Consider the following 25,599-nt stretch of genomic DNA (forward strand, 5'->3'; position numbering starts at 1 on the left):
AGCACATATATTTCACTCATTTATTTACTTTGAATTCAGAAAGCTTTGCGTGTCTAGTAGAAAAACTCAGGCTATGAAGTGGTGATACAAAAGCTCCCCAAAAAAGTCAGCCTCTGAGAAATTAATCTCCATATTGGAGAGTAAGGAGATGGGTAAAAGAGGAGGGTAGGAGTAAAAAGTTGGATTTAAGAATTCCCTTAAAAAAAATCCCCTTGGTAAATAGCACTGGGAATCATTGAACAACATTGTTTTAAAAATAATTTAAAATCAGCACATCTGTATTCATATATGCATTGACATATAGAAAAAAAGCTATAACTTTAAATAATGTTCAACTGTATGATGGTGAGATTTAATGTTTTTAATATAAAACAAACAAACCTGATGTACTCTATCTTATGCCTCTGTAAAGACAAAAATTATGCTAGTGAATAACTACACATATTGTCTGGTTTGACAGTGACTGTAGTCAGCAAATCGTGAGCTGAAAAGAGTTGGTTAAATTAGTAACCTGGAGACCATTTTCAAGGGCATGCAGTTATTGGTACAGTACTTCTCAGTTCCCATTATACAGTTCAGCCAGATAGTTAATAGGAAATTGATGATTTGACTTAATAAGTTTAAGTCATCCTGAAAGCATTCATTTTATCTGATTTACTCATAATGATGTTTCTGAATCTAATTAATGAAATTTTAGTAATTTCAAATAGGAGCATTGGCATCATTGATTTAGAGCTTAGGGCTCATCTCAATCTTATCATTCTCTTTTCCTCACAGGTGAGGAAAATGAATCTAGATGCCCCTTTTGGGTTTTTTTATTTGTTTTGGTACCCACAGAAGGGTTAAAATTTGTAGCTCTCAGTATTTGTAGACATTTGGTGCATGTGGATACAGTAGAATACAATGGAAATATACTCATTCGAGAGTTAGAGGACCTACGTAAAAATAATTCTGGAGCCAACTACTCTGGTTATCTTTCACTTTCTCTGGGCCACCATTTATTCCACCTTAAAATGAGAGTATTAGACCAAATGACCTCCAAGGTCTCTTCCAGCCTTTGAGCAATAATCCTATATCAAGCTTTCTATTTGGTGATTCTTTCTGAAATTCTGTTCTATGTGTCAGTGAAATAAAGAATTCCTATGCCCCATTAATTTTGGCCTGGGCTCCTTGCCAGGCAAAATGGGTGAGAGCCACATAATTTTTTTTCTGTGGTTCTGAGTTGCTCAGAATGGTTGTTTTTTATAGCTGATGATTCCACTGCCCTCCGCTCACAAATTACTCCATGTTAGCCTCCAACACTGTAGCCCAAAGTCCTCCCAGCAGACCTTTTCAACATTTTCCAACACAGGCCTTTCTCTACAGGTTAGGAAGAGTCTAACTGAATGTGCTGAATGTCCTAAGTAGATATTAACAAACCAAAGATTAAGAAGAAGTCAGGTAAAAATAAGCTAACCTCTATCACCTTTTCAGACATGAAAGTCCAACCATTTAGTACTGAAGAAAGCTTTTATAGGTGACATTTATTATCCTTATTATAGTTTCAATTCGTTTGACCCTTTCAAAATGATGATCACTTTTAAGTTTTTACAAGTCATGTGAAACACAAACTAAGGGAAAAAAAATAACCTCTTTAAGCTCATGTTATAACTGTTGCCATTCTGTATAATGTCTCTTCATACTTGAAGTTTTTTTGTTTTAATGTTTCTAATAAACAGTATTTTTCTACCATAGAGCTTATAAAGCTTAAATTGGCATTTTTTTAAAAGTCAGCTCATTTATTATCCTTGTTTTCACCTACTATGTAAGTACTTTAACCAAGTAGCCATGTGATTTAGTTATGGCCTCTGTAGCAATTATGGAACCAAGACATCATAGCAATCTAGCTTTTACCATTAAATGTTCCCATTTAAGCAATCTTTTAGAACACGGTAGTAGGTCACGAAACAACTGTTCCATTTATGTTGACAACAGCACTACATCCCCCAAGGTGGTTTCTGAGTCTTGACTATGAGTAGAACTTATTCCAGTATCTGAGTCTGTGTCATTGGTATAGGAATGAAATACTTTCTGAGTAAAATGAGGGCCTGCCACACTACTATTGGTCCCCTCCAGTCCTTTCTCCCTATCTTCATTAGGTTGGCATCCATCTTTGATGCTGAAATGAAGCGAATTCAGTTCCTCTGCCAGGAGGTCATATTCTATCACTTTCTTCTCAAGCAAGGAGTCGTTATATTTAATCTCTTTCTGGATACCACTTAAGTGAGAATGGATTTTTAAACCAGCTTTCATACTTTTCTCCAAATCATGCTTAACACTTTCCAAGTTTTTCTTTTCTAAGTCTTCTGTAGCTGTCCCTTCCGTTTCTTCATTCACATCTATGCAAATGCTTTTGACTTCTTTGTCTATTTCAGCAGATAGCTTGTCAATAAGCAGCCGGTAATATTTCAATCGTTCTTCCAGCTGTAAAATCCCTTCGCTCTCGCTCAGATAGTCGGGTGTCTGATTTTCTTCTAGCTTCATATCTTTTTGTTGTTTGACCTCACCAGGACTGGGTATTAGATAAGAATCTTGGACGTAGTTTTCTCCCTCATATTCTACCCGATCCAGATGAAATTTTGCTTCACATTTCTCAATTTCCAGATCTAATTCTTTCATTCTTTTGACCTGCTGATGAATGGTGTGGTCCTGAGAAATGATCAAATGCACCAACGTCTCCATGCTGTCCCGGTCTTGTATAACAGAATCCTGCTTAATTTTTGCTAGTTTCCTGAATGTTTTCCTCACGATCCTCTTCTGTTTATCTAGTGGCAACATCTTCATATAATTGGCTGGACTGAGGTCCCACTGTTTTTCTGTGTTCTGAACTAGTTTAGCTTCTGCTGTCCTCCATAATGGAAGTGGAACCAGAGCATCTGCTTTAACAAGGACAAAGTGCATGTTTGGCTGTTCTTCTCCCCAGGCTTTCCAAAGTCTCAGGATTTTTGTGAGTGGAGGAAGGACCCTTTCTGAGCCTCTCCATTTTTCTATGATACAGTAATCACTGGGCTGTCCAAAAAGAAATCGTTTCTCTCCCAAGGTAGCTTCATGTTCTTCAAGCAAAGCCTGGATTACATCAGCTGCAGTGGTACGTTTGGTGAGTCCACAGACAATCTTTTCTTCTTGGCAAACCCAGACGATAATTTCCTTCTCTTCTACATCCATCTCCTTAGGTGGTGATCTAAAATGAAAATAACAAAAAATATCATCTTTCTGCAATCCCATATTAGAATTCAGAAAAGTAGCTGAGCAGTCCAACTCCTTTCAGATTTTAGGTAACTTCCTATCAAAATACATTTACCAGGCTGTATGTGGTCAATAGCCCTTGGTTGTAAAGTGAAAACAAAAACAACAAAATGAGTAATCTGACCACCAATCGAGTCATCATAATAGCTTTTCATAAAATTAAATCTTTAGAAATAGAAAGAATCTAAATGATCATCTAATCCAACCCATTTTACAGATAAGGAATCTGAGACTCATGGAGTTAAAATGAGATGCTCATGGTGACATAACTAATAAAGATCGGAGGCAGGCTTTGAACCTAGGTCCTCTGACCCCTCAGCTTATCTTCTTTTCTCATACTGTCTTCCACCATGCTGTCTGCCACTTGCTATCACAGGATTTAAACCTAGAAGTGGCCATATTGATCTTTGCCCTCATCTTACAGATAAGAAAAGCATAATGTAGAACACATGTGATCATTGATTTAGAGCAGGAAGGGCATGAAATTACCTGTCCAAAGCCACACAAATAGCAAATTATAGTATCATGGGATTAAAGAACCAAGCTTGGAAAAGACCTCAGAGGCTATCTAATCTAACCCCTTCATTCAGCAGATAAGGAAAGTGAGACTTTGGGAGGTTACATAATTTGGCTGATGTCAGATAGTAAGCGTTCAAGGCAAAATTTGAAAACATGTCCTATGATTCCAGAATCAGTGTTTTCATTTTTTGTTTTGTTTTGTTTTTCCCATTATTCCACACTATAGGTCTTCCACTTTCAAAGTCAGTAGACTTTCTGCTATCTCATGCTTCATCCAAGAGCAAACTCTATTTTTTCATTAAGGTCAGCTAAAGTCCTTTTTGAACATGGTACAATGGTAGATCCCTAGATTAAGAGTCAAGAAATTTGAAAATCTGTCATCTATCTATGTGGTCTTAGGCAATTCTCTCTCCTTATCTGGGCCTCAGTTCAACAAATGGTAAAACCACAGAATAACAGATTTAGAGATAGAAGGGATTTTTTTATGTCATTAAGGAAACTGAGTCCTAGGAAGGTAAAATGATTGACTCAAGGTCATATACACAGTAAGTGATAGAGTCAAGATCTGAAATTGATTCCTCTGATTCCAAATAGTGCTCCTGATTGTAATGGATGATCTCAAAGACCTCTTCCAATTCTAGTCCCCTGCCTGAACCTTAGTTTCTTTATCTTTAAAATAAGGGATTTGGGAGTAGGGGGTCTCTAAGATACCTTTACACACTATGTAGGGACATTTTTATCTTCTCTATTATCAGGCCTTATAATAATTTACTGTGTTGATACCAATAGCAAAATTAGAAAAAGTCTAAGGTCAAGTGAATCTATGGGGGTCTCAGTCTAAAATGGATTAAGAGCCTCAACAGCTAATACATTTCTCCCAGTACTATGAAATGAAATTTAAAATGTCTTCCACCAAAATTTAGCTGCTGCTCTTGTCTAATGTTACCATTATTGTAGTTATCATACCTGAGAATGTGGGGGGAACCACTAAGGGTTGGAAAGAGTATCATGAGAGAGCGAGGAAGATAATCAAAGTGATGTAACATAAAACATTCTATAGAGGTGTGATAGTTGGGGCCTGGAGAGAGAGATGATCATCCATTGAAAATATAACCAAGGCTTTGACTCTGCTTCACACTAGTGGTATCAAACTCAAATAGAAACAGGGCCAGTAAACAGTATGTAAGAATCCCTGTGAGTTACATATTGAATAGAAGAGGAAAAAAAATATTAAAATTATTTATGTTCCATTGCATTTTTATTTATTTTATTAAATATTTCCATACTTCTTTTTAATCTGGTTCAGAATACCCTGGAGTATGGCCAGTGACATGTGGTCCATGGGCTGAGTGTTCGACCACCTCTAATTTACACTATAAATAGACAGGAGGGTTTGGATATTTGGAAAATTTGGAAAGGAAATTTGGGGAAGGAAACTCCAATAGATTTTGAAGTGAAAACATCATTCATTGACCTCAGTTTCCTGAACTATAAAATGGAGGCATTACATTAGGTGGCCTCCAACATCCATTATAATTCTGTATCTATGATCTTTGATGGCAAAAAGATTAACAGAAGTCATTGATGCCTTAAGAGGTTCATAGTTCTTATTAATATGTAGTACATACTTGTATATACTACATAATAATATATAGTGTACATACATATTTCACATTAATGTGTACATACTCATATGTGTGCCTTAATTAAAACATGTTAATGAATATATATGTATGCACATATAACAATTGATAAGCATCTTCTTTGTAGGCAGCATTAATGCTCACCAGCCTAACAAATCACAGATTTTTGATTATGTAAATTCCATTGCAAAAATAAATCAAACTCATTTTTAGTCACATCTATTTGAGTGATAAATACAAAGACATAAAAGAAAACACATGCCTATAATATTTATAATTATGAGGAGTCAGCTTTCTACACAGAGTAAAGCATATTGGTTTTTGACTCATGGGACCTGGTTTCAAAGCCCACCTCTGACTATCTGTACGATTTGGGGCAATTTAGTTAACCTCCCTGGGATTCAGTTACTTCAGATATAAAATTAAGGGATTTAATTACATGATCTCTAAGGTTCCTTCAATCTCTAAATCTATAATTCTATGTGGGAATTTTCAGTAACAATTGATCTATTTTTAGTATTGTATAAAAGTAGGTATTGTAAGATATTCCAAAATATTTACTGGATTTATGTGAATTACAAAGGAAATACCAAAGACAATGTACTTTAAAATTTAGATTTTGAAATGTCTGTGATTTAGTAGCAATGGAGACACATTCTTCTTTATTAACTTTATCTTAAAACTTATTCTTAAAATGAAAGAATTATTGTTTTTTTTCTCAGTATAAAAAGGTGCATTAACACCCCTAAAGGCAAAGTTACAAATGAGGTGCAGAAGACTACTCAGTTGATTTCAGCCTAATGCTCCTAACTAAAAAGTAGTGTTCTGTTCCTTGGAAAAGTATTCAGAACATAGCAACTTTTTTACAAGTGATCCTCCAAAAAATTGGACCAATTTACTGCTGTTTTGTTTTATGGGACTTTTTTCTTTTGATCCTCAAGATAATGAAAAAATGTGATCCTCTGAAAACTGCTGGCTCTTCGAAGGACTTTCAAGACGTGCTGATGTAGAGTGATAGAATTATTTCCAAATTCAGACCAAAGGGAAATTACCCAAAAATATACTTGGTATTTAATTTAAGAAAATAATTTCCAAAACTAATTGTATAAAACTAGGTGAAATAAAAATAAAAATTGAAGCCTGTTTCTATTATATAACTGACCTAGAAATCAGCTTGTAAGGCTGAGATCATGCAGTCATTTTCTACTTGTCTCCTATATAATGGTTATATATTTAGGTCCCAGATTTTGCTATTCAGCTGATATTTCTGTTTTCCAGAAATTAGAATCTCTCAGGTCCAGGCTTTACCAATGGAAAAAGAAAGATCTCCTATTAACCTAGTATCTCCTCCCGACTTTGATGCCCCTTTGCATAAGAAGTTAAAGAGGCTTTTAATAGTGATAAAGCCCCCAGCCCAGATTCACAGGTTTAGCTGTATTATTCCACCCCATGAGGACTAGCCTCGTGGAAAACAAAAGCAAAAAGTGGTTCTGTCAGTATTTTTCCATGCAGGATCAGAAGGATATAACTTTCATCCTTGTTCCAGGTGGGGAGGGGAGCTTTGAGTCACTTAGGGACTGGCGTGGTGGTCTTGACTGTCAACATGCATTCATTTGGGCTTGCTGTGTTCCACAGTAATTGGGAATCAGAGATGATGTACAGCTGTTTAGGCTCTTGGTCCAGAAACTTCACTGAACTTCACTTACTACATGTGGGACTGCTAGTCAATAGCTGTTCCTCGTTATCCTTGTAATAAACCTTTTTCTCTATAAGTTTAAACCTCTCACTTCCTTTCTGGAAGCTCTTAATTAGAAACAAGTTCTGATTGGCTTGTCCATCAGGCTAATTCAAAGTCCTTATCTTGATGTGCTCTAATTAATAATATAATACTAAAGATAATAATTCAGATTTAAATCCTGCTCTGTGGGCTCCAGAACACTTTAAACATATTGTCTCATTTCATCCTTAACACAACCCTGTAAGGTAGATACTGCTATTATTACCATTTTATAAATGAAGAAATTGAGGCTAAGATATGTTATAGGGTCACACAGCTTTTAGATGTCTGATGCTGGGTTTGAACCCAGGTCCTCTGATGTCCAAGTCCAGCACTCTGCCCACTACACCAGGCATGCTTCTCAAATATGTAAGTAAATAATATACTCAAAACTCCAAGGAAGATCAGTAAATCACATGGCATCTTGATAGTTATTTTCACCCTTCCAAAAACAGACAACAGAGAACTAAAAGGATCATGGATACATTTTGAAAAACTCAAATAGGAATTTTATATCCCTGGCAATGGAAAATGAACTTTCATTACAGAAGACATAATAGTTTTCATAGCAATAATTATTAATAAAAAAATTACTGAAATCTGGAAAAAAACAATGTTGTGGAAATCAGTGAGACTACATCAAGGCAGTTTACCATTAAGTACATGATTTTGATGACTTTTTTTTCCAGAAAACTAAAAATCATCTCATTAAAAACACAAAGAAAAAACAATTCGTTCTATTTTTAATTAAATTGGAAAGTGGTCCTTTCTCCTTCGGTGATACTTGACATTCCATTTGTAGTGTCTGATACATAGTAGGCTCTTAATAAACATTTTCCTACTGAATGATTGACAAAGTCCATAGGAAGATATCCTCATCTATTTACACCAAAGTCAAAGACTTGGCAACCCTGAAGAAAGTCCCTGGCCCTGTCATGCCACATCTGGCTAATTCAGGAAACAGAAACAGAAGAAACAATTACAAATGACCACAAAGGATACCAGCAAACACAAACTTACCTCTGTACCCTCCTGTCTCTGGCCCTAGATGCTGATGTGCTTATTCCAAAACAGTAATGATGATTTTTCCAATGAACTGAGATTATTTCCTCAGTAAATCTGAATCCAACTAACTGACGCAGAACTCAGCACAATCAGTGAGACGATTCATTGGTCTACCCCGATTATAAGAGTCTCTATGTTTTGTCTCCCCTTCAGCCCCAGGGGAATTTGAAAGCCAGGACATCCACACTGGAGCCTGGGTCAGGCACCCCATGGCTCTTATGAGTCCAGGACTTTGCTATCAGGTTTCACTGCAGGACAGGACAGGGACTATGGAGAAGGGATGATTAGCTTTGGGAAGTATCTCTGCCAGCTGGAAAGCTGCCATAGGGACTCTGGACTAAACAGTCCCGAGGAAGCAAAAGGCCTATGTCAATACAGCTGTGCTCCACAGAAATGAAGCTCAGTATTGAAAAAAAGAAAGATCTGATCCTCTCAGAAAGACTAATTAGGGAGTGATCATTTATACTTCAAAAGGAACATGACTCTACAAAAGAATTCACATTTCTTTAAAATACTTCCCATATTACATTTTAAATGAGATTTGATTTATATATAGCTTAAGGAACAAATTGATGCATAAGTTTATTAAGTACCCACTGTGTGCCAGGCACTGTGCTAAGCAGAGCAAGCAAAAACAAATATTAAATTATCTTTATTTTCAAGGATTCTGTCAGGAAAGTTCATAATAATAATTATAGCATTTATGATGATGATAATAGTTAACATTTGTATTACATTTTAATGTTTGCAAGGATATAGACATATTTTCATGAATATGAAATAAGTATGTTATGCAATATAATACATAAAGACATATAAATATGTTATAAAGTGTAATATATAAATATTCTTTGTAAAATTGGATCCTCACAAGAACCTTGTAAGATAGATGCTTATTTTTGTTCCTATTTTATAGATGAGAAAACTGAGAATCAGAGTGTTTAATGACTTCCCCAGGGTCATACAGCTAGTATCTTAGGCAGGATTAAAACTCATATGTTTCTACCTCGAAGTTCAACGTCTTTATTTTTTCCCGGTACAGTAAACAACATGTACATATAAACATATGATGGAGTGCTTATGCTTGGACCCCAGCCCTAGGACCATATCTCTTCCCCAGACCAAAGACCCTAGCTCTGGCAAAAACTCATGAGCGGGCCCCAGTGAGGCAAACTATCTCTCCCTGTTACAAGAACAAGCTGACCTCTGTAGAATTTCCCTTGTATGAACAGGACTAACTTGTATCAGCAGTACTGTACTGGTTTCCACAGTTACTTTATACAATCTAGAGGTCAAGCTATAGACGTCAGTTCCCAAGGCCATCATGTTACAGACGTAACAGACCAAAATTACATCCTTCAGAAGCACTTCTTTTTCCCTCACCAGGGTTTCCAGTAGCGAATGACACCTGCACCCAAGGTGCAGCAACTGTATGTTCTTTTAGGAGCTGACCACTCCTTTATTCTGCCCCACACCACCTAATTAGCATACTTGGCACACCATTCACTGAACTTTTTCTATATAAGTTTTAGCATCACCCCCATTAAGTTGCAAGTTCCCTAAGGAGCTCTGCCTGCTGTATTAGATACATAAACTTTTTGCCACTTGGCTGGAAGACTATTCGAGTCCATGAATTCATTCCAGATGACCCTGCCCTATATACCAGGTATTTTGGGGTCCCTGTGCCCCTAAAACCACATCACATATACAGGGTGTTCCAAAAGTCTTAGTGAAGTTTTTAGCCTTAATAACTTTAAGATTTTAATAACTCTCAGGTTTTAGTAGTTTAAAACTACACTAAGACTTTTAGAACATCCTGTATACAAAATATATACAAAATGAATACAAGGAAATTTGTGCAGGAGAGAGGGCACCAGTATATGTTCTGGAAAGCAAAGAAGGTTTTCACGTTGTTAGTGTTTCTACCAGGGGTAGGGAACCTAGGCCACAGGTCCCCCATTCCTGACTATCCTTCTTGACAGAACACATAGAGCAATACTTGAACAGGCACCAGGAAGACCTAGGTTCGAATCTTGCCTTCAACCTCTACGAGCTGGGCAAGGCACTTACGCTTTCTGAATCTGTTTCCTCATCTATATCATTAGGACAATGATATAGATAGATGATAATGATTTAGATATAAGGATGATCTCCAATTTGAGAAAAGCTTCACAAACCTTAAAGAAATATATAAATATTAGTTGTTATAAATTATGCCCCAAACACATTCATGGAATTTGACTTTAGAACACAACACAATCACAGAATCTCTAGAGTTAGAAGAAATCTCAGATGTTACATGGGCATATGCTGCTTCTCCCATTCTTTTTTTGTACAGCACTAATTGTTAGGAACTGTTTTTTTCTCCTATGTTGTTCAAAATTTATCATTTGGTAACTTTCACCTATCCTTTTTATTTTGGCCTTTGGGATCATACAGAATAAATCTAATCTTTCTTCCATGTGATGGCTTTGCAACTATTTTTAGACAATTACCATGTTTCTGCTAGATCTTCTATTGGCCATGCTTAACAACTGTATTTCCTTCTAATGAGAAGTATGTGGTAGAATTTCTGCTCACCTCACCACCCCTGTTGCCCTCCTCCAGCACACTCTTGATTTTCAAGTTGGATCAAATCAACAAGCATTTTTAAAATGCTATGCGCTAGACACTGTGCTATGCACTGGGGATAAAAATACAGGAAAAGAAGCAGATCTCTCTTAAGGAGCTTTCATGTCAGAGAAATGATTATTAAATAACCAAATATTGGGGAGATCTAGCATGTCTTTCCCTTCTGCATTTGAAGATTAGGTCAAAGTTTAGTTCTCTGGAGGGCAGGGCAGATGATGAGATGAAATCTTGGAATTACTCCACCTAACTAGAGAACCTTACAAAGAATTCAGTCTAAGGTGAATTCCAGCCCATTGTGTTCCACTCAGCTGGGTCTGAGCAGGAGTGGACCCCTTTTTGTTTAGACTGCCCTACCCAGGGGTAGTCTGGATAAAAGATAAATCTCTTTGTCCAAGACTGAGTGATCAGAGTCACATCTCTCAGTCCTGATTAAAATAAGCCCACCTCTCATTATTATGTCATTCTTCTCATTGGTTGTTAACCAATCAGAGTTGATTGCCACCCTTAGGAAAACTCACTATTCCAAGGGTATATAAGCATTGAGTGGGCTCCATGAGGGGTCTTTTGCATTCCAGAGTGCTACTGTCCCCTTTTATTATCTGCTAACATGATTAATAAAATGATTAATTGCCAAGAAACTATGTCTCTCAAACTTTTTATATGTCACAATCCCAATAGGGAAAATCCAGTTTAACAAGATAATAAGTATTTATTAAGCACCTACTATCTGCCCAACATATAGTAGATGCTTAACAAATGCTTATTGATTAATATTGATTTATGGTCAAATACTGTGCTAACCTCTGGGAATAAAAAGGAAAGGGAAAAACAGTTTCTTCCCCCAAAAAACAAACAAGCAAACAAACAACTAATGGGGTAGACAACACACAAACAACCATACATAAACAAAATATATACTGCATGCATATATGATAAATTGGCACTAGCATTAAGGAAGAGCAGGAAAAATCGTTCAGAAGGTGGGATATTGGCTAAAATTTGAAAGAAGTGAGGGAAGCCATAAACAAAGATAAGGAGGAAGAACATTCTAAGAATAGAGGGTAGTTAGTGAAAATAGTCAGAAGATAGAACCTTGGGTGTGCAAGGATCAGCCAGCAATCCAGTGTCACAGGATTATAGAGGATGTAGAGGGAAATTAGGTATAAGAAAACAGGAAATATAGGAATTGTCAATCTCCTTCCCAAAATATGGAACCCAGAACAGAACACCTTATTCCAGGTTGAGAGACAGAATACAAAGAGGCTGTAAGTGTTCTTTTCTGGATGTTATGTTTCTACTTCCTCCAGCCTTGGAGTCAGGAAGACCTGAGTTCAAGTCCTATGTCTGATGCATAAGAGCTATGTGGGCTTGGGAAAATAACAGTATCTTAGTGCTTTGGGCAACTTTCTAAGACAGGTACTCTCAAGCTGAAGTTAAGGTAAATTTCAGGGGATCTTTGAACTTGAAAGAGAAAACTGCATCCTTGTTTTAATATAATTGGCTTTCTTTATAATCCTATTCATTTGATTTTATGCATTTAAAAACATGATTCTGAAATGAGATCCATAGACTGTCAATAGACAGCCAAAGAGGTACATGGCAAAAAGAGGGTGAAGAATGCTTACTTTAAGACTATATAACTCAGAGATTTATTTGCTAAACTGTTTCAGTGAAGATAGTTTCCACACTGACAGGAAATTAGTGGAATTGGTTACAATAGAGTAATATACTTTACACTCAATTTCCAATCATTATCTTCTTTTGAGGTTAATATAGATTTAGCAGAAATATATAAATATACATACATACATACATACATACATTTAAAACGTTGAACTGATGACTAATAATAAAAATAACAATAACTAAAATGTAAACTACTTATTGCTACAAAACGCTTTACAGACAAAAATATGGTAAATTTTAAGAGAAATGCTTTTTTTTGAAATGTTAGCACATTAGGAACAAAAAGCCTTCCACAACTCATCTTTCATTTGTATGGTCAGCATGATTTAAATGCTGGTAATTTTTATAGTCTGACATATAATTTACAAAAATTGAGCCACTAGCCTGAACAAGTTTAAAAGTAATGACCATTCATTACTAAACTTTGGCAAGAAACCTTCCACACCTGGTATGTGCTTCATCATGTCTAAAGCCTACTCTATGGCATTGTTTGGGTTTTGAAAGTTGCATTTATTTCATAATCCTACTATGATTGGGTTATTCATTAATTCTTTAATTCATTCAGCAAACATTTATTTAACTCTATGTGTAAGGTCTGGGCAAGTCACAAAACATCTTAGTGCCTTAAGCAACCCTCTAAGAAGCTAAATTGCAAAGATCCAGACCTACATTGGTAGAGAGACTTTGCTCACCTGGGAGTTCCCTATAAAAGAAAATCACTCATCCAATCACAGGTACTGTATCAGATATCAGATAGGGATATGAAGATTTTGTGTGTATATATATATATGTGTGTGTGTGTGTGTGTGTATGTGTATATGTATATATATGTATATATATGTATATATAATATATATGTATGTGTATGTATATGTACACATGCAAATATATAGTGTTTACACATTTTTTATATAATATATCATATCTATATATGCATAATTTTGTCCCTGTTTTCAAAAACTCTGAATTTGATAATAATAATTTCAGGTTCATAGAATGTCAGAGTTTGAAGGAACCTCAGGAAGCAACTTGCCTGATGATGATGATGATGATGATAATGATAATGATAATCCTTTCTACAACATACCTAAGAAGTTGTATTTCAGTCTTTGCTTAGAAATTTCCCATGACATTCCAAGTCAGAACATAATACTTTTGAATATCTAAAATCTTTGGGAATTTTTCCCTGACCTTGAGCTTACATTTGCCTATTTTTAACTTTTGTTTATTGCTGTTAGTTGTGCCCTCTGGGGCCAAGCAAAACAAATTTAATCCGTCTTCTGTGAGCTACTTGAAGATAGCTACCATATTATTTCCAGGCCAAATAGATCTAGTTTCTTCAATGAGTACTTTTGTGGGATAAAAGTGAGACATTTCATCACCCTAATTACCCTAACCTGATCATCCTCAGCTATCAAAGTCTTCCAAAATGATGTCACCTAGAGTTGAACTCAATTTTTCAGATATGGCCTGATGACAACCTAGGGTGATGGGACTTTCACTTCCTATTCCTGGATTCCATACTAATGCTCCTTAAGATCTAATTGTCTTTCTTGGCTCTTATATCATACCCTTGTTATCACTCTGTGTTAAATTTACAACAATACTTACATTATTAATCAATAATAGCTCATATTTGCATATTACTTTGCAGTTTCCAAAGCACTTTGTATCTCCCTAATCAAATTCAACACTTCACATTGTATTATGGTTGTGTGGCAATTGTTTGTTTATATCAAGTGACATAAAGCACATTCAAAAGAATCATTAGCTTAACTATTTTAGAGAAGTTAGAGTAAATTAGCAGAAGGACAGAGCTGATCCTAGTCACTTAGCCTATGTCTGCCTCTGTATGCACAACTGTAAAATGGGGAAAATAATAGCATCTACCTCACAGAGTCTGACTCTTCATGACACCATCCTGGGTCCTCTTGGCAGGGATCCTGGAGTGGTTTACCATTTCCTTCTGCAGCTCATTTTATAGATGAGAAACTGAGGCAAATAGGGTTCAATTACTCACCCGGGGTCATACTGCTAATAAGGGTCTGAAGCAAGATTTGAACTTAGGTTTTCCTGACTCCAGGACCAGCACTCTATCCACTGTGCCACCTAGCTGCCCATGTAGTACATTGCAAACATTTGATAAATGCCGTTCCCTTTTCTTCCCTTTCCACTGTCAGAGAGAAGAAATTATTGAAGAGTTTCTGGAGGAAGTCAGTTCTCTGAAAACCCTAGAAAAAAAGGTTTCTTGTAATATACAGTGTCTCAAATATAAGATCTTCAAGGTGTCTTGCAATTTGGAGATTTTATCATGACAAGTAACACCAACGATTTTGTATAAGGTAATACACATTCCTATACTTTTCTAGTCAAATGTGTTACTGTAAATCATAAAAAAAAGTATTTGATTTTTTGTTACATTTTCATAGCTAAGTAACACAAATATAATACATTCAGGTAATAACATTTTTTAAGTTAGTATTGGGAAGATGTTTCATTTTTACTCCTACATGTGAATAACTGATTTTGAGAAAAATTTTGATGACTAAAGAAAAAAAGAATATAACTTTGTCTTTAAAACCAAATAAACAATTGCAAAGTTCACTGAATATCTGTTAGGATAAAGGATAGGAAATATAATTTTACTGACATAGGAAATACCCTGGTGAGGAAACTCTACCTTTTAATGCAGGTCAGCACCTTCTCTCTGATTTATAGTCTTAGAAAATTGCCTAAAAATCAGGGGGGTTAAGTAACTTGCTCAGAATCACAGACCCAGTAGGTATCAGAGACAAGATTTGGACCTAAGTCTTCCTACTGCTAGGATCACCTCTGTTGCTCCTCTACTATGCAACCACTTGAGCATATCTTAAAAAAACAGACAGATTAGGGAAGGAGAGGGAAGTAAGGAGGAAAAAAAAGGAAAAAGAAGAAATTTACATGATAATTTTGTTGTATATTTGAAAAGAATAGCAAGTTGTGCAGAGTAGATTTGCTGTTTCATGTGCAATCATCTTTTTTGTTGTACTATGTTATAGAAATGCTTCCCCCATAAATTAAAATTAAATATATTTTCAAAAACAATCTCAATTATGTAATATTATTTCTTGCTACTTTTTAGATACTGGGTTTAAAATTCATTATTAAATTGTTGAATTAAATTTGAAAGTTCCATGATTTACATCCAGTTGGTACAGGATTTTCTAATAATTTATTAAACTGCATTTTCAAAGCCTATGGCAATCAGTGCTATATAGTAGAAAAAGTGCTGTATTTGAAGCCAAAGAACCTAGGTTCAAATTTTACCTCAGATACTTATTGTTTATGTTATTGTAATTGTTGCTACTGTTCAGTCATTTTTCAGTCATGTCTGACTCTTTCTGACCCCATTTGGAGTTTTCTTGGCAGAGATACTGGAGTGGTTTGCCATTTCAATCTTCAGCTCATTTTACAGATGAAGAAACTGAGGCAAACAGGGTTAAGTGATTCGCCCAGTATCCGAGGCTAGATTTGAACTCAGGAAGATTCCTGACTACAGGCCCAACATATGCCACCTAGCAGCCCTCCATGACTTTGGACAAGTCATTTAATCTCTTTAGCCCTCAGTTTCCTTGCCTGTAAAATGAGAAAATTGGTTGAGTTGATCTCTAATGTGCTTTCCAGATCCAAATGCTATGATCTAAATTCTAAACTAAAATTAAGCCAAGCTTCAAAAAAGAACATGTATATATGTATATATATATATATATATATATATATATATGTATGTATTTATACTATATATATATACATTTAAATATATAATTAATTATGAATTTTAAACCTAGTATCTAGAAAGCAGCAAGGTATAATATTATATGACTGAGGTTGGTCTTACACAGTCTATGTCCTTAAAAAAGAAAAGGATATTCTAGAGATTGTAGATATATGTAGATAAACAGATGTGTATGTGTATATACACACACACACACACACACACACACACATAGTTTTTCTTCCTCCCTCTCACTCTCCTTCCTCTCTCTCTTTTCCTGTCTTCCCCTGTCTCTAGTATATAAACATTGTATATGTGTGTACATTGTATATATAGTATGTGTCTATATATGTGTATGTTTATAATATATAATGTATTATATATTATATGTTACATATTACATACATACAAATACACAAATAAGTATATATACATACATATATAGAGATAGCCAAACATTTGGATGTGTGTGTGTGTGTGTGTGTGTGTGTGTGTGTGTGTGTGTGTGTGATTCTCCAAAGAAAAAGTCACAGATCTAGAAGTGGATGGGACCAGTTCTCAGAAGCCATCTATTCTAACCTCCTTATTTTACAGATAAGGAAACTGAGTTCTAAGGAGGCTAAGTCATGTGCCTAGGGTTACCCAGGTAGTAAATATCCGGAGGAGGAGTTTAGCTCAGTTCCTCAGATTCCCTGCTTTGGCATTCTTTCCATTAGGAAATACTGACTGGAGAGTAGCAGGCAATAGCTTTGTCTTGCTATTCTGCAGGTGGTGATCTAAGTTACCAGGCCAAGAAGGACTCTACTTCTCCATCTGCATAGCATTCCTTAGGAGCCCTGACAATCTTAGGCCAAGCAAGCATCTAAGTAGTTGTGTTATGGGAATTGTTGGAAATGAAACTGGCTGAGTGCTGAACTTCCCCAAAGCTCACTAACCTTGTCCTTCTACTAGAGACCATCACCAGGCCCTTATTAGAATCGCCATTTTCTTTTTATACTAAACCTGTAATTAATTTGGTATAAGGTTCTCTCAGTGGGAAATTCCCTTTACTAACATATATTGACACTTTCTCTGAAACCTATGGCCTCTGCAGCGTAGAAACTCAAATCTTCTGAATCAGAATTGAAAGTATATAAGGCAATGCTCTCAGCCGGATCATAACATTGACCCTGCCAAATAACCCTTTGGCTATTCCAGAACTCCAAGGCAGAGCCCAGGAAGACGGATGAACTGGGCTAGCCTGAGACCCACAGGGCTAGGGAGGCAGCTTCTGTGTCTGAAAAGAACACAAACCTTCCACACTTGCCAGCCCAACTCTGTTTTTAAGCCAACTCAATACCTAAGCAAAAACATTAAAATAGACATAGGTGAACTGGAAACTTTTCATTTGTGGATCGTCCCTCATCTTATGAATGAGATAGGTTTCAAAAGTACATATAACTTGGTTATTTTTCTCATGGAGAATGTCGTAAGTGGGAATTGGATACCAGCATAGCCCACAAAGACTATTTATTTAACACCCTTCCCCCAGCAGAATTATAAGTACTCAGTAAGCACTATTGGATCAATTGCGCCCTTGGTATAATGTGGCCTATGTAACGCATAAAGTAAGTTTGCTTTTTCTCTGTTCCTACCACACCCACATTTTATTTGCTAGCAACAAGTAGGATTAGGAAGAGTGCCATGCAAATAGTACTATTATTAGTAATGTGCTAACATTGTAGGATATGAGGAAGGATTTAGAAATGGGGGAAGAAGGGTGAATATAGCAGTGGTGGCTTCTATGAGCCTTCTGGAGGGGGCAATGTCTAAACATAGAGGGGAGAAAGGTCAGGCTCTAGCAATAGAAGCTTCCAAAAGGCCTCTGGGACCCAGACTGTTCTTGCTTGTCCTATATTCTCAAAGAGGACCAATGACATCAGGAGGGTGATGTCTTGACTTGAAAGTAAATTGGATTTCAGTGAGGTAGAACTGTGCTAAGTCATTAGCCTCACTCTCCTCTCTAGTCACCAGAGTCCAGTGACAAGACCTGAGAGGTGTTCAGGGGCCCCTTTGAGTGTTTACCATAGTGGAAAGAACACTTTACCTGGAATCTAAATACCAGGTTATTATTCTCAGCAACAAGTTGTATTACCATGGGAAAGTTACATACTTGTACAAGCCTTGGACTCCTCACCTGTCCTATGAGGATAATAACACCTTTCAATCCCACTTCACTGTTTGTTTATTTGTTTTAAAACCAGTCTCGATATTGTATCAGCATGGGGGAACTCTCAAGGTGGAAACTCCCTCCGCTGATGCAGATGTCTTCTTAAATCATAGTTTTAGAGAGTGACTGGATGCAGGAAGAGATTGGATGTGACTTGCCCATAGTGACTGACTATCTGAGTATCTGAGGCAGCATTTGAACCTAATTCTTCCTGAAACCAACGCTGGCCCTTTCCCACCACTCCAATTTGCCTCTTACATAGCTATTACAGGAGCATGTGAACTTATGGATATGCAAGCACCAGCTCAAATGTTGTAAGCATGTAATACAAGCATTATTAAACTTAGTATTATTATTATAGGAAGCAAATATGATGTAAGACAGATGTATGTAACTCAAAGACTGACTCTGTTTGTATAAATCAATTGATATTAAGAAAGCCCTATTTATTCAAAGCTTGCCTAATCTGTGCAGGGTGTGGTAGTGTCCAGACTCCCTTAGATCTAGTCAGTTTAAATTTAGATTGGGAAATTTGGTCTGATCTGGGGAAAATACTACTTTTTCCTACTAGGAAAAAAAAAGTTACATACTTCTCAAACTGAAGGTATTTCAGACAATGACTACTTTTCTGGGTATTGTTTATGCCACGTCACAATTTATGAGCTTACCAATTGTCTTACTTAATGGATTCCTTAAAACAATTAATTAGTGGGCTGTTTACTTTGCTAATATTCATTGATTTCTAGGATCAAGAATTAAGAACAGGAAGGGATTTTGAAGGATATTTAGCCAAATTTCCTCATTTTACGAAGAAACTGGAGAGGTTTGATTTCTAGTTGTCCACTTAGATTGAAGTGAAATATCCTTAAACTCTCTTAAGCATGGGATGTAGAGCTTTTAGACCTTTCAGCTGTATCCAGCTCTTCATGACTCCATTTGGAGTTTACTTGGTGAAGATACTGAAATAGTTTTCCATTTCCTTCTCCAACTCATTTTACAGATGAAGAAATCGAAGCAAACAGGGTTAAGTGACTTCCCTAAGGTCACACAGCTAGTAAGTATCTGAGTCCAGATTTGAACTCATGAAGGTGTCTTCCTGATTTTAAGCCCAGGGCTCTATCCACTGTACCACCTACCTCTCTTTTCTAGAGCTAGGTCTGGCTATAAAAGGGAATAGGAAGCCTGGTATCCCCACAAGAGCACCTTATCTACAGTCAGAAGGCCTGTGTGTTAATCCCATTTTTGCCTCTTGCTACCCATGTGACTTTGGGCAAACCACTTTATCTCTGAGCTTCAATTTCTTCATCTGTAAAATGAGAAGGTAGGAAGGACATGACATCTTTTGACACTCCTTTCAACTCTAAATCTGTGAGACAACTGGATGGCCTAGTGGATAGGTTGTAGTACTAGGAATCTGGAAGAGCCAAGTTGGAATCCTGTCTCAGACACTTACTAGTTGTGTAACTTGGGCAAGGCATTTAAATTCCCTGTGCCTCAGTTTCCTCATCTGTAAAGTGAGCTGGTTGGGCTCAATCAATGGCCTTCAAGGTTTCTTCCAGCTCTAAACATATGCCTCTATAATCTTATGATCCTGTCATCAATAACAAACACAATCAAACTAAAAGAAAGATCTTTAAATATGCACATTGCTTGAGATAGTGGACTTTACTTTTTTTTTTCTACAAACTTTAGTTGAACTGGTTTGTCTATTTGCAGTGTATTGTTCATGACTGAACTATAAGAAATCTCAGTAGCTGAAGAAATATGAAATCCTGGTGTACATTATGGTCTTAAAATGTTCTTTTATTACTCTTAGTAACAACTGAAACCCCAATTATGGTTAATGGGAAATCTTATTTCACCAAAAGTATTCTCTTTTAATGACTGCATTTATATGTAAAAACACTGCTTCTGTAATTACACAGTGTGCATTTATGACATTCCTACAGACACAAGTTATATGTGGCTATGAATGTCTTCTTTCCATTTTTATTACAGACTCTATCACACAATCCTTTAAAGTTAAAATTCCCACAGAAATCTTAATGGGGATTCACTTGTGGGTACATCCTGGGAAAAAAAAAATCTTGCATCGCCTGGTCAGTTAAATAAGCTTTGATGCTCTATTTCAATAATATTTTTGTTGCAAATCTTTTTGTGCTGTTATGCAATGTTTTTTCACCTGTGTGAGCTGCAGTCAATATTTTCTAAACTTAGACTATTGAAGTAGCACCTAACTGTTTTGCTAACCACAGACATTTCAAAGGCTATTATCATCTCTCAAGATCATAGGCAATCCTAGGTCACTTATTCTTCTACAAAATCTAATTTCTACTGTTTGCCTTTACAGATTTCATTTCAGTGAGACAGCTTTTGAGATTTCTGGACCATTCCTTTCATTAAATTTCCATGTTTCTGATGGTCCTTCCATATGCCCTCTCATTAATTATCCTTGAGTTTTCAGAATGTCTCTATGAGAAAATCAACAACCTTCCAAAGGGTCCAGTTCACATTTGAGAGGCAGTGAAGGACATCAGAGTTTGTTCGTCTGTAAAATAAGGGTATGAATAGCTATAGTACCTAAGTTGAGGAGTAGTCCAGTTTAGTAGAAGTCTGGTCTCAGAGTCTCAGAGACCTGAGTTCTCCTAGCATTTATAATTTTAGGAAGATTCTTGGGACCCTGAGAAATGGTAAGACTTGACTATTATCACGTAGCTAGGATGCCAGAGACTGCACTTGGGGATAAAAATTCCTGGGATCTTAGAGATCGTAAGGTCTTAGATCTAGAACTAAAAGGAAACTCAGAGCCCATCAAGTCTAGTCCCTTAATTTTCCAGCAAGGAAAATGAGATTCAATAACTTGCCCCGGATCACAGTTAGTAAGTGACAGGGCAAAGCTAATACTCTTCTTCTTGATGGATTACCAACTATTTCAGCAGTAGTTACTAGATATTAAATGGCCTAGATGGAGGCAGTACCCGTGTTTGGCTGATCTGCAGAGGGTTCACGTGACTCATTCAGATGCAGAGATTTACAAAGGTTGGGATCTCTGCTATTGAAGAAAGTAGGTAATGGAAGATCCACCAAAGTCTATCTCCTCCCCACCCCCAAAAGACTAATCATATATTTTTTATATTATTTTCACCTCTGCACAAGACTCAGCCTTGCATGACAGCCCAGATGAATGGACCTAACAATTTTGACTACGGATGAAACTATAGCAATGGAGTTTTCACTGAAGGATGCATTGTTCTATACGTTTGATATATACAGAGGGGTGTGTGTATGTGTGTGTGTGTGTGTGTGTGTGTGTGTGTGTGTGTGTGTGTGATGAAATACACAACTATAAAACTAAACTCAATCTATTTCAATCTTAGTGTGATTGTTCAGAAAGCATTGGAGTTCCTCAGAATTTTTGTCATGAACATCAATAATTTTATAATAGGTTAGAGATACGCACTGAATCCGTAGTTTCAATGGTGTAGGGAATTGCTGGGGGAGAAAGTACCTTCTGCTAGTGAAGGTTGGCAGCTTTCTGCAAGTTCTAGATAGATGCCTAGAGAACTGGGGCATTAAGTCACATAGCTACTATGTGTCAGAGGCCAGATTTGAACCAATACCTCTCTGGCTTAGGGCAGTTAGGTGGATAGTGGATAGAAGATGGGATTTTAGTTGGGACTAGATGTTCCTGGGGCAGCTAGGATGTGGATAGAGTGCCATGCCTGGAGTCAGGAAGACTCATCTTCCTTAGTTCAAATCTGGCCTCAGATTACTAGCTGTGTGGCACTAGTTAAATCATTGAACCCTGTTTGCCTTAATTTCTTCATTTGTAAAATGAGCTGGAGAAGGAAATGGCAAACAATTACAATATCTCTGTGAAGAAAACCCCAAACGGGATCACGAAGAATTAGACACAGCTGAAACAACTTAACAACAACAAGATGGTCCTGAATTGCCATCTACATAGGAAAATCAGAACCTAATTTATAAATATTTCCTTGGCACATAATGCTTTCCATTTTTATTCAGACTACCCTTCAAGCAAATAGCTAAAGAATCTGACTTTTAAATTAAAATTCAAAAATACCTTGAAAAGTCAAGGGAATAAAGCCTATTTTCCTCATGTCACAGACACAACTAAATGTGTGGCTAAGAGGAATATCAGAATTAGAACAGAGATTAAGCCCCTACCTATGAATAATAGCACCATGCTAACTACAAGTCGTATTTTTTAAAAGCCAAAAGTTACAATCACTGTCCAAAATTTCTGGAAATAGGAAATAATTAAGAGAGTAAAGTCATTAAAAATTAAGAGAGATTGGCAAACGTTTCCTGTAGAAGATAAGATTTTAGTTGGGACTAGATGTCCCTGAGCTGAATTGCTATCCACATAGGAAAATCAGAACCTAATTTATAAATATTTTTGGCACATAATGCTTTCAATTTTATTCAAAACACCCCTCAAGCCATAGACTAAGGAATATGACTTCTAAATTTAAATTCAAATTCATCATGAAGAGATGAGGGAATAAAAGCTTAGTCTCCCCAATGTCATAAAGACAAAGACATAGCTAAGCTGCATCTCAGAAAACAAAGATTATGCTCCTACCTATGAATGACACCAAGCTAAGTATAATGTTTAAAAAATAAGACTAATAAGTCAGAAGTTATTGCCCAGAATTTCTGTTTCACTGAGCAACCCAGCCCTTTAATGACCGACTAAATAATTGCTAGGCTTTTTATAGAAAGAGTACCAGATGCAAGGATGACCTCAAAGCAGATAAAGAGTCATTTCTGAGATAGTCCTTGCTCATTATAACTACCTAAGCAAGTTCACAGATTGATATCTTGCTGAAACTTTCAAGTACTGTCATTTTGTGATATCAAATACAATAATTATAAAGCACTTAGCATAGTGCCTGGAACACAGTAAGCACTATATACATATCAGCTAATTTTTTATTGTTCTTCATCCTTTGTTCTCAAAGAGGACCAATGACATCACAAGAGTGCCATCTTGACTTGTGCATGAATTGAATTTCAGTGAGTCAGAGCTGCACAAAGTCATTAGCCTCACTCTCTCCTCCAGAGGCATCGAAGTCCAGGGGCAAGACAAAAGTCAAGACAACTAAAGATGGCACAGGATGCAGCGGATGACCTTGACCTTTCTAAATTAAGGTATTTCCCATGCCTTAGTTTGTCTAAGGAAAGATCCATTCAATGACTAAAGGATAGGTAAGAACTGAGATGAAAGATGGCCTAATTTATCATCACAAAATATCAATCTGAACAGGGAAGATTCTCAAAACTGAAAACAACTGCTACTTACACTCATTCTAAGCCATCAGAACTAAACAATGAATCATAAAGGATTGGGCTGGGGGCTATTATTGTCCATTCAATACTGCACCAGCTATAATAATGATGATGATGATGATGATGACCACAATGATAATACTTTCAAGAGCATTCCCTTACACTACAAAATCACCATTCCACTCCATATGCACATATTAATAATAAAAGAAATGAAAATGTTTTCTTTCATTCTAGTCTTGACTTCAATTATTCTTTGTAAAAAATTCAAGCTGTGGGGCAGCTAGGTGGCTCAGTGGATAGAGCACTGGCCCTGGAGTCAGAAGCATCTGAATTCAAATCTAGCCTTAGACACTTGACACTTAGTAGCTGTATGATCCTGGGCAAGTCACTTAACCCCATTGCCTAGTCCCCCCCAAAAAAAATTCAAGCTACTTTGAACAAGATGAACAAAAAATTCATAAAGAAGGAATATTAATTATTATGAAAAAGGTGAAAAGCTAAGAGAAAGTTTGGGATTGCAGTGGAAAATAATGGCAAATTTGGAATCAAATCTTTCCTCTGCCAGTAATTACCTACTAACCTTGGGACAACTCATAGAAATAAAGCTGGCAAGGATTTCAGAAACCACCTATTCCCACCTCCTGGTATTTACAGATGAACATACTAATGCCTGGGACATTATGTGTTTTGTTTGATACTACTTTGATAGTAAAATCAGAGGTAGAATTTGAACACAGGTCTCCCAGCTCCAGAGTCTATGCTCATTCCATTCAGTTTTCTCATCTGTAAGATGTGGAAGGTAGCCTATATGACTAGTTTTAAATCTATTATCCTATGATTGTTATTGGGGCAGCTAAGTGACACAGTGGATAAAGTGCCAGGCCTGGAGTCACAAAGACCTGAGTTCAAATGTAGCCTCAGACACTTATTAGCTATGTGATCCTGGGCAAGTCACTTAACCCTGTTTGCCTTAGTTTCCTTATCTGTAAAATGGGCTGGAGAAGGAAATGGAAACCCACTCTAGTATCTTTGCCAAGAAAACCTCAAATGTTGACATGAAGAATTGGACAAAAAGCTCCTTGTGGGCAGGATGCTAGGGTCATAGATTTAGGGCTAGATGACAATAATAAATAATGTTTATAACCTATGGGATACAGCAAAAGCAGTAACTGGGAAAATTTGTATCTCTAAGTGTTCATATCAAAAAAAAGAGAGAATGAGAAAGAGCAGACCAATGAATTGGGTATGCAATTAAAACACACTGAAAAAGAACAAATCAAAAATCCCTAATTAAGCACTGAATTGGAAATCCTAAAAATTAAAGGTGAAATTAATAAAATTGAATATAAGAAAGCCATTTAATTAATAAAGGTAGAAGCCAATACTATGAAAAAATCAATAAACTAGATAAACCATTGCTTAATATGATTTAAAAAGAGAAGAAAACCAAATTACTAGTATTAAAATTGAAAAATGACTATATCACTAAAGAAGATGAAATCAAAGCAATTATAAGGAATTCTTTTGCCCAATTATATGCCAATAAATTTAACAACTTAAGTGAAATGGAATAATATTTACCAAAAATATAAACTGCCTAGATTAGCAGAAGAGAAAATGGAATATTTAAATAGATCTATTTTAGAAAAAGAAATTGAACAGGCCATAAATGAGCTTCCTAAGAAAAAAGCACCAGGACCAGATAGATTTA

General features: G+C 36.3%; 1 protein-coding gene across 3 annotated transcripts in view; it reads right to left on the reverse strand.

The window, feature by feature from the left end:
- Positions 1-1,490: 1,490 nt before the first annotated feature.
- RASSF9 (Ras association domain family member 9) overlaps positions 1,491-25,599 on the reverse strand; it is a 56,211-nt gene continuing 32,102 nt past the window's right edge. For 2 of the 3 annotated variants that reach the window (XM_078146520.1, XM_020993509.2), the window contains one exon: positions 1,491-3,220. In XM_078146520.1, coding sequence (XP_078002646.1) covers positions 1,960-3,204 — 1,245 coding nt within the window. In that variant the 5' untranslated portion in view covers positions 3,205-3,220 and the 3' untranslated portion in view covers positions 1,491-1,959. Of the gene's footprint in view, positions 3,221-8,244; positions 8,599-25,599 lie in introns of those variants that run through there. The other variant, XM_078146519.1, reaches the window with a different exon arrangement.

The sequence above is a fragment of the Phascolarctos cinereus genome, unplaced genomic scaffold, assembly GCF_003287225.1.
Source record: "Phascolarctos cinereus isolate Bilbo 61053 unplaced genomic scaffold, phaCin_HiC Scaffold_1;HRSCAF=81, whole genome shotgun sequence".
NCBI lineage: Eukaryota > Metazoa > Chordata > Mammalia > Diprotodontia > Phascolarctidae > Phascolarctos > Phascolarctos cinereus.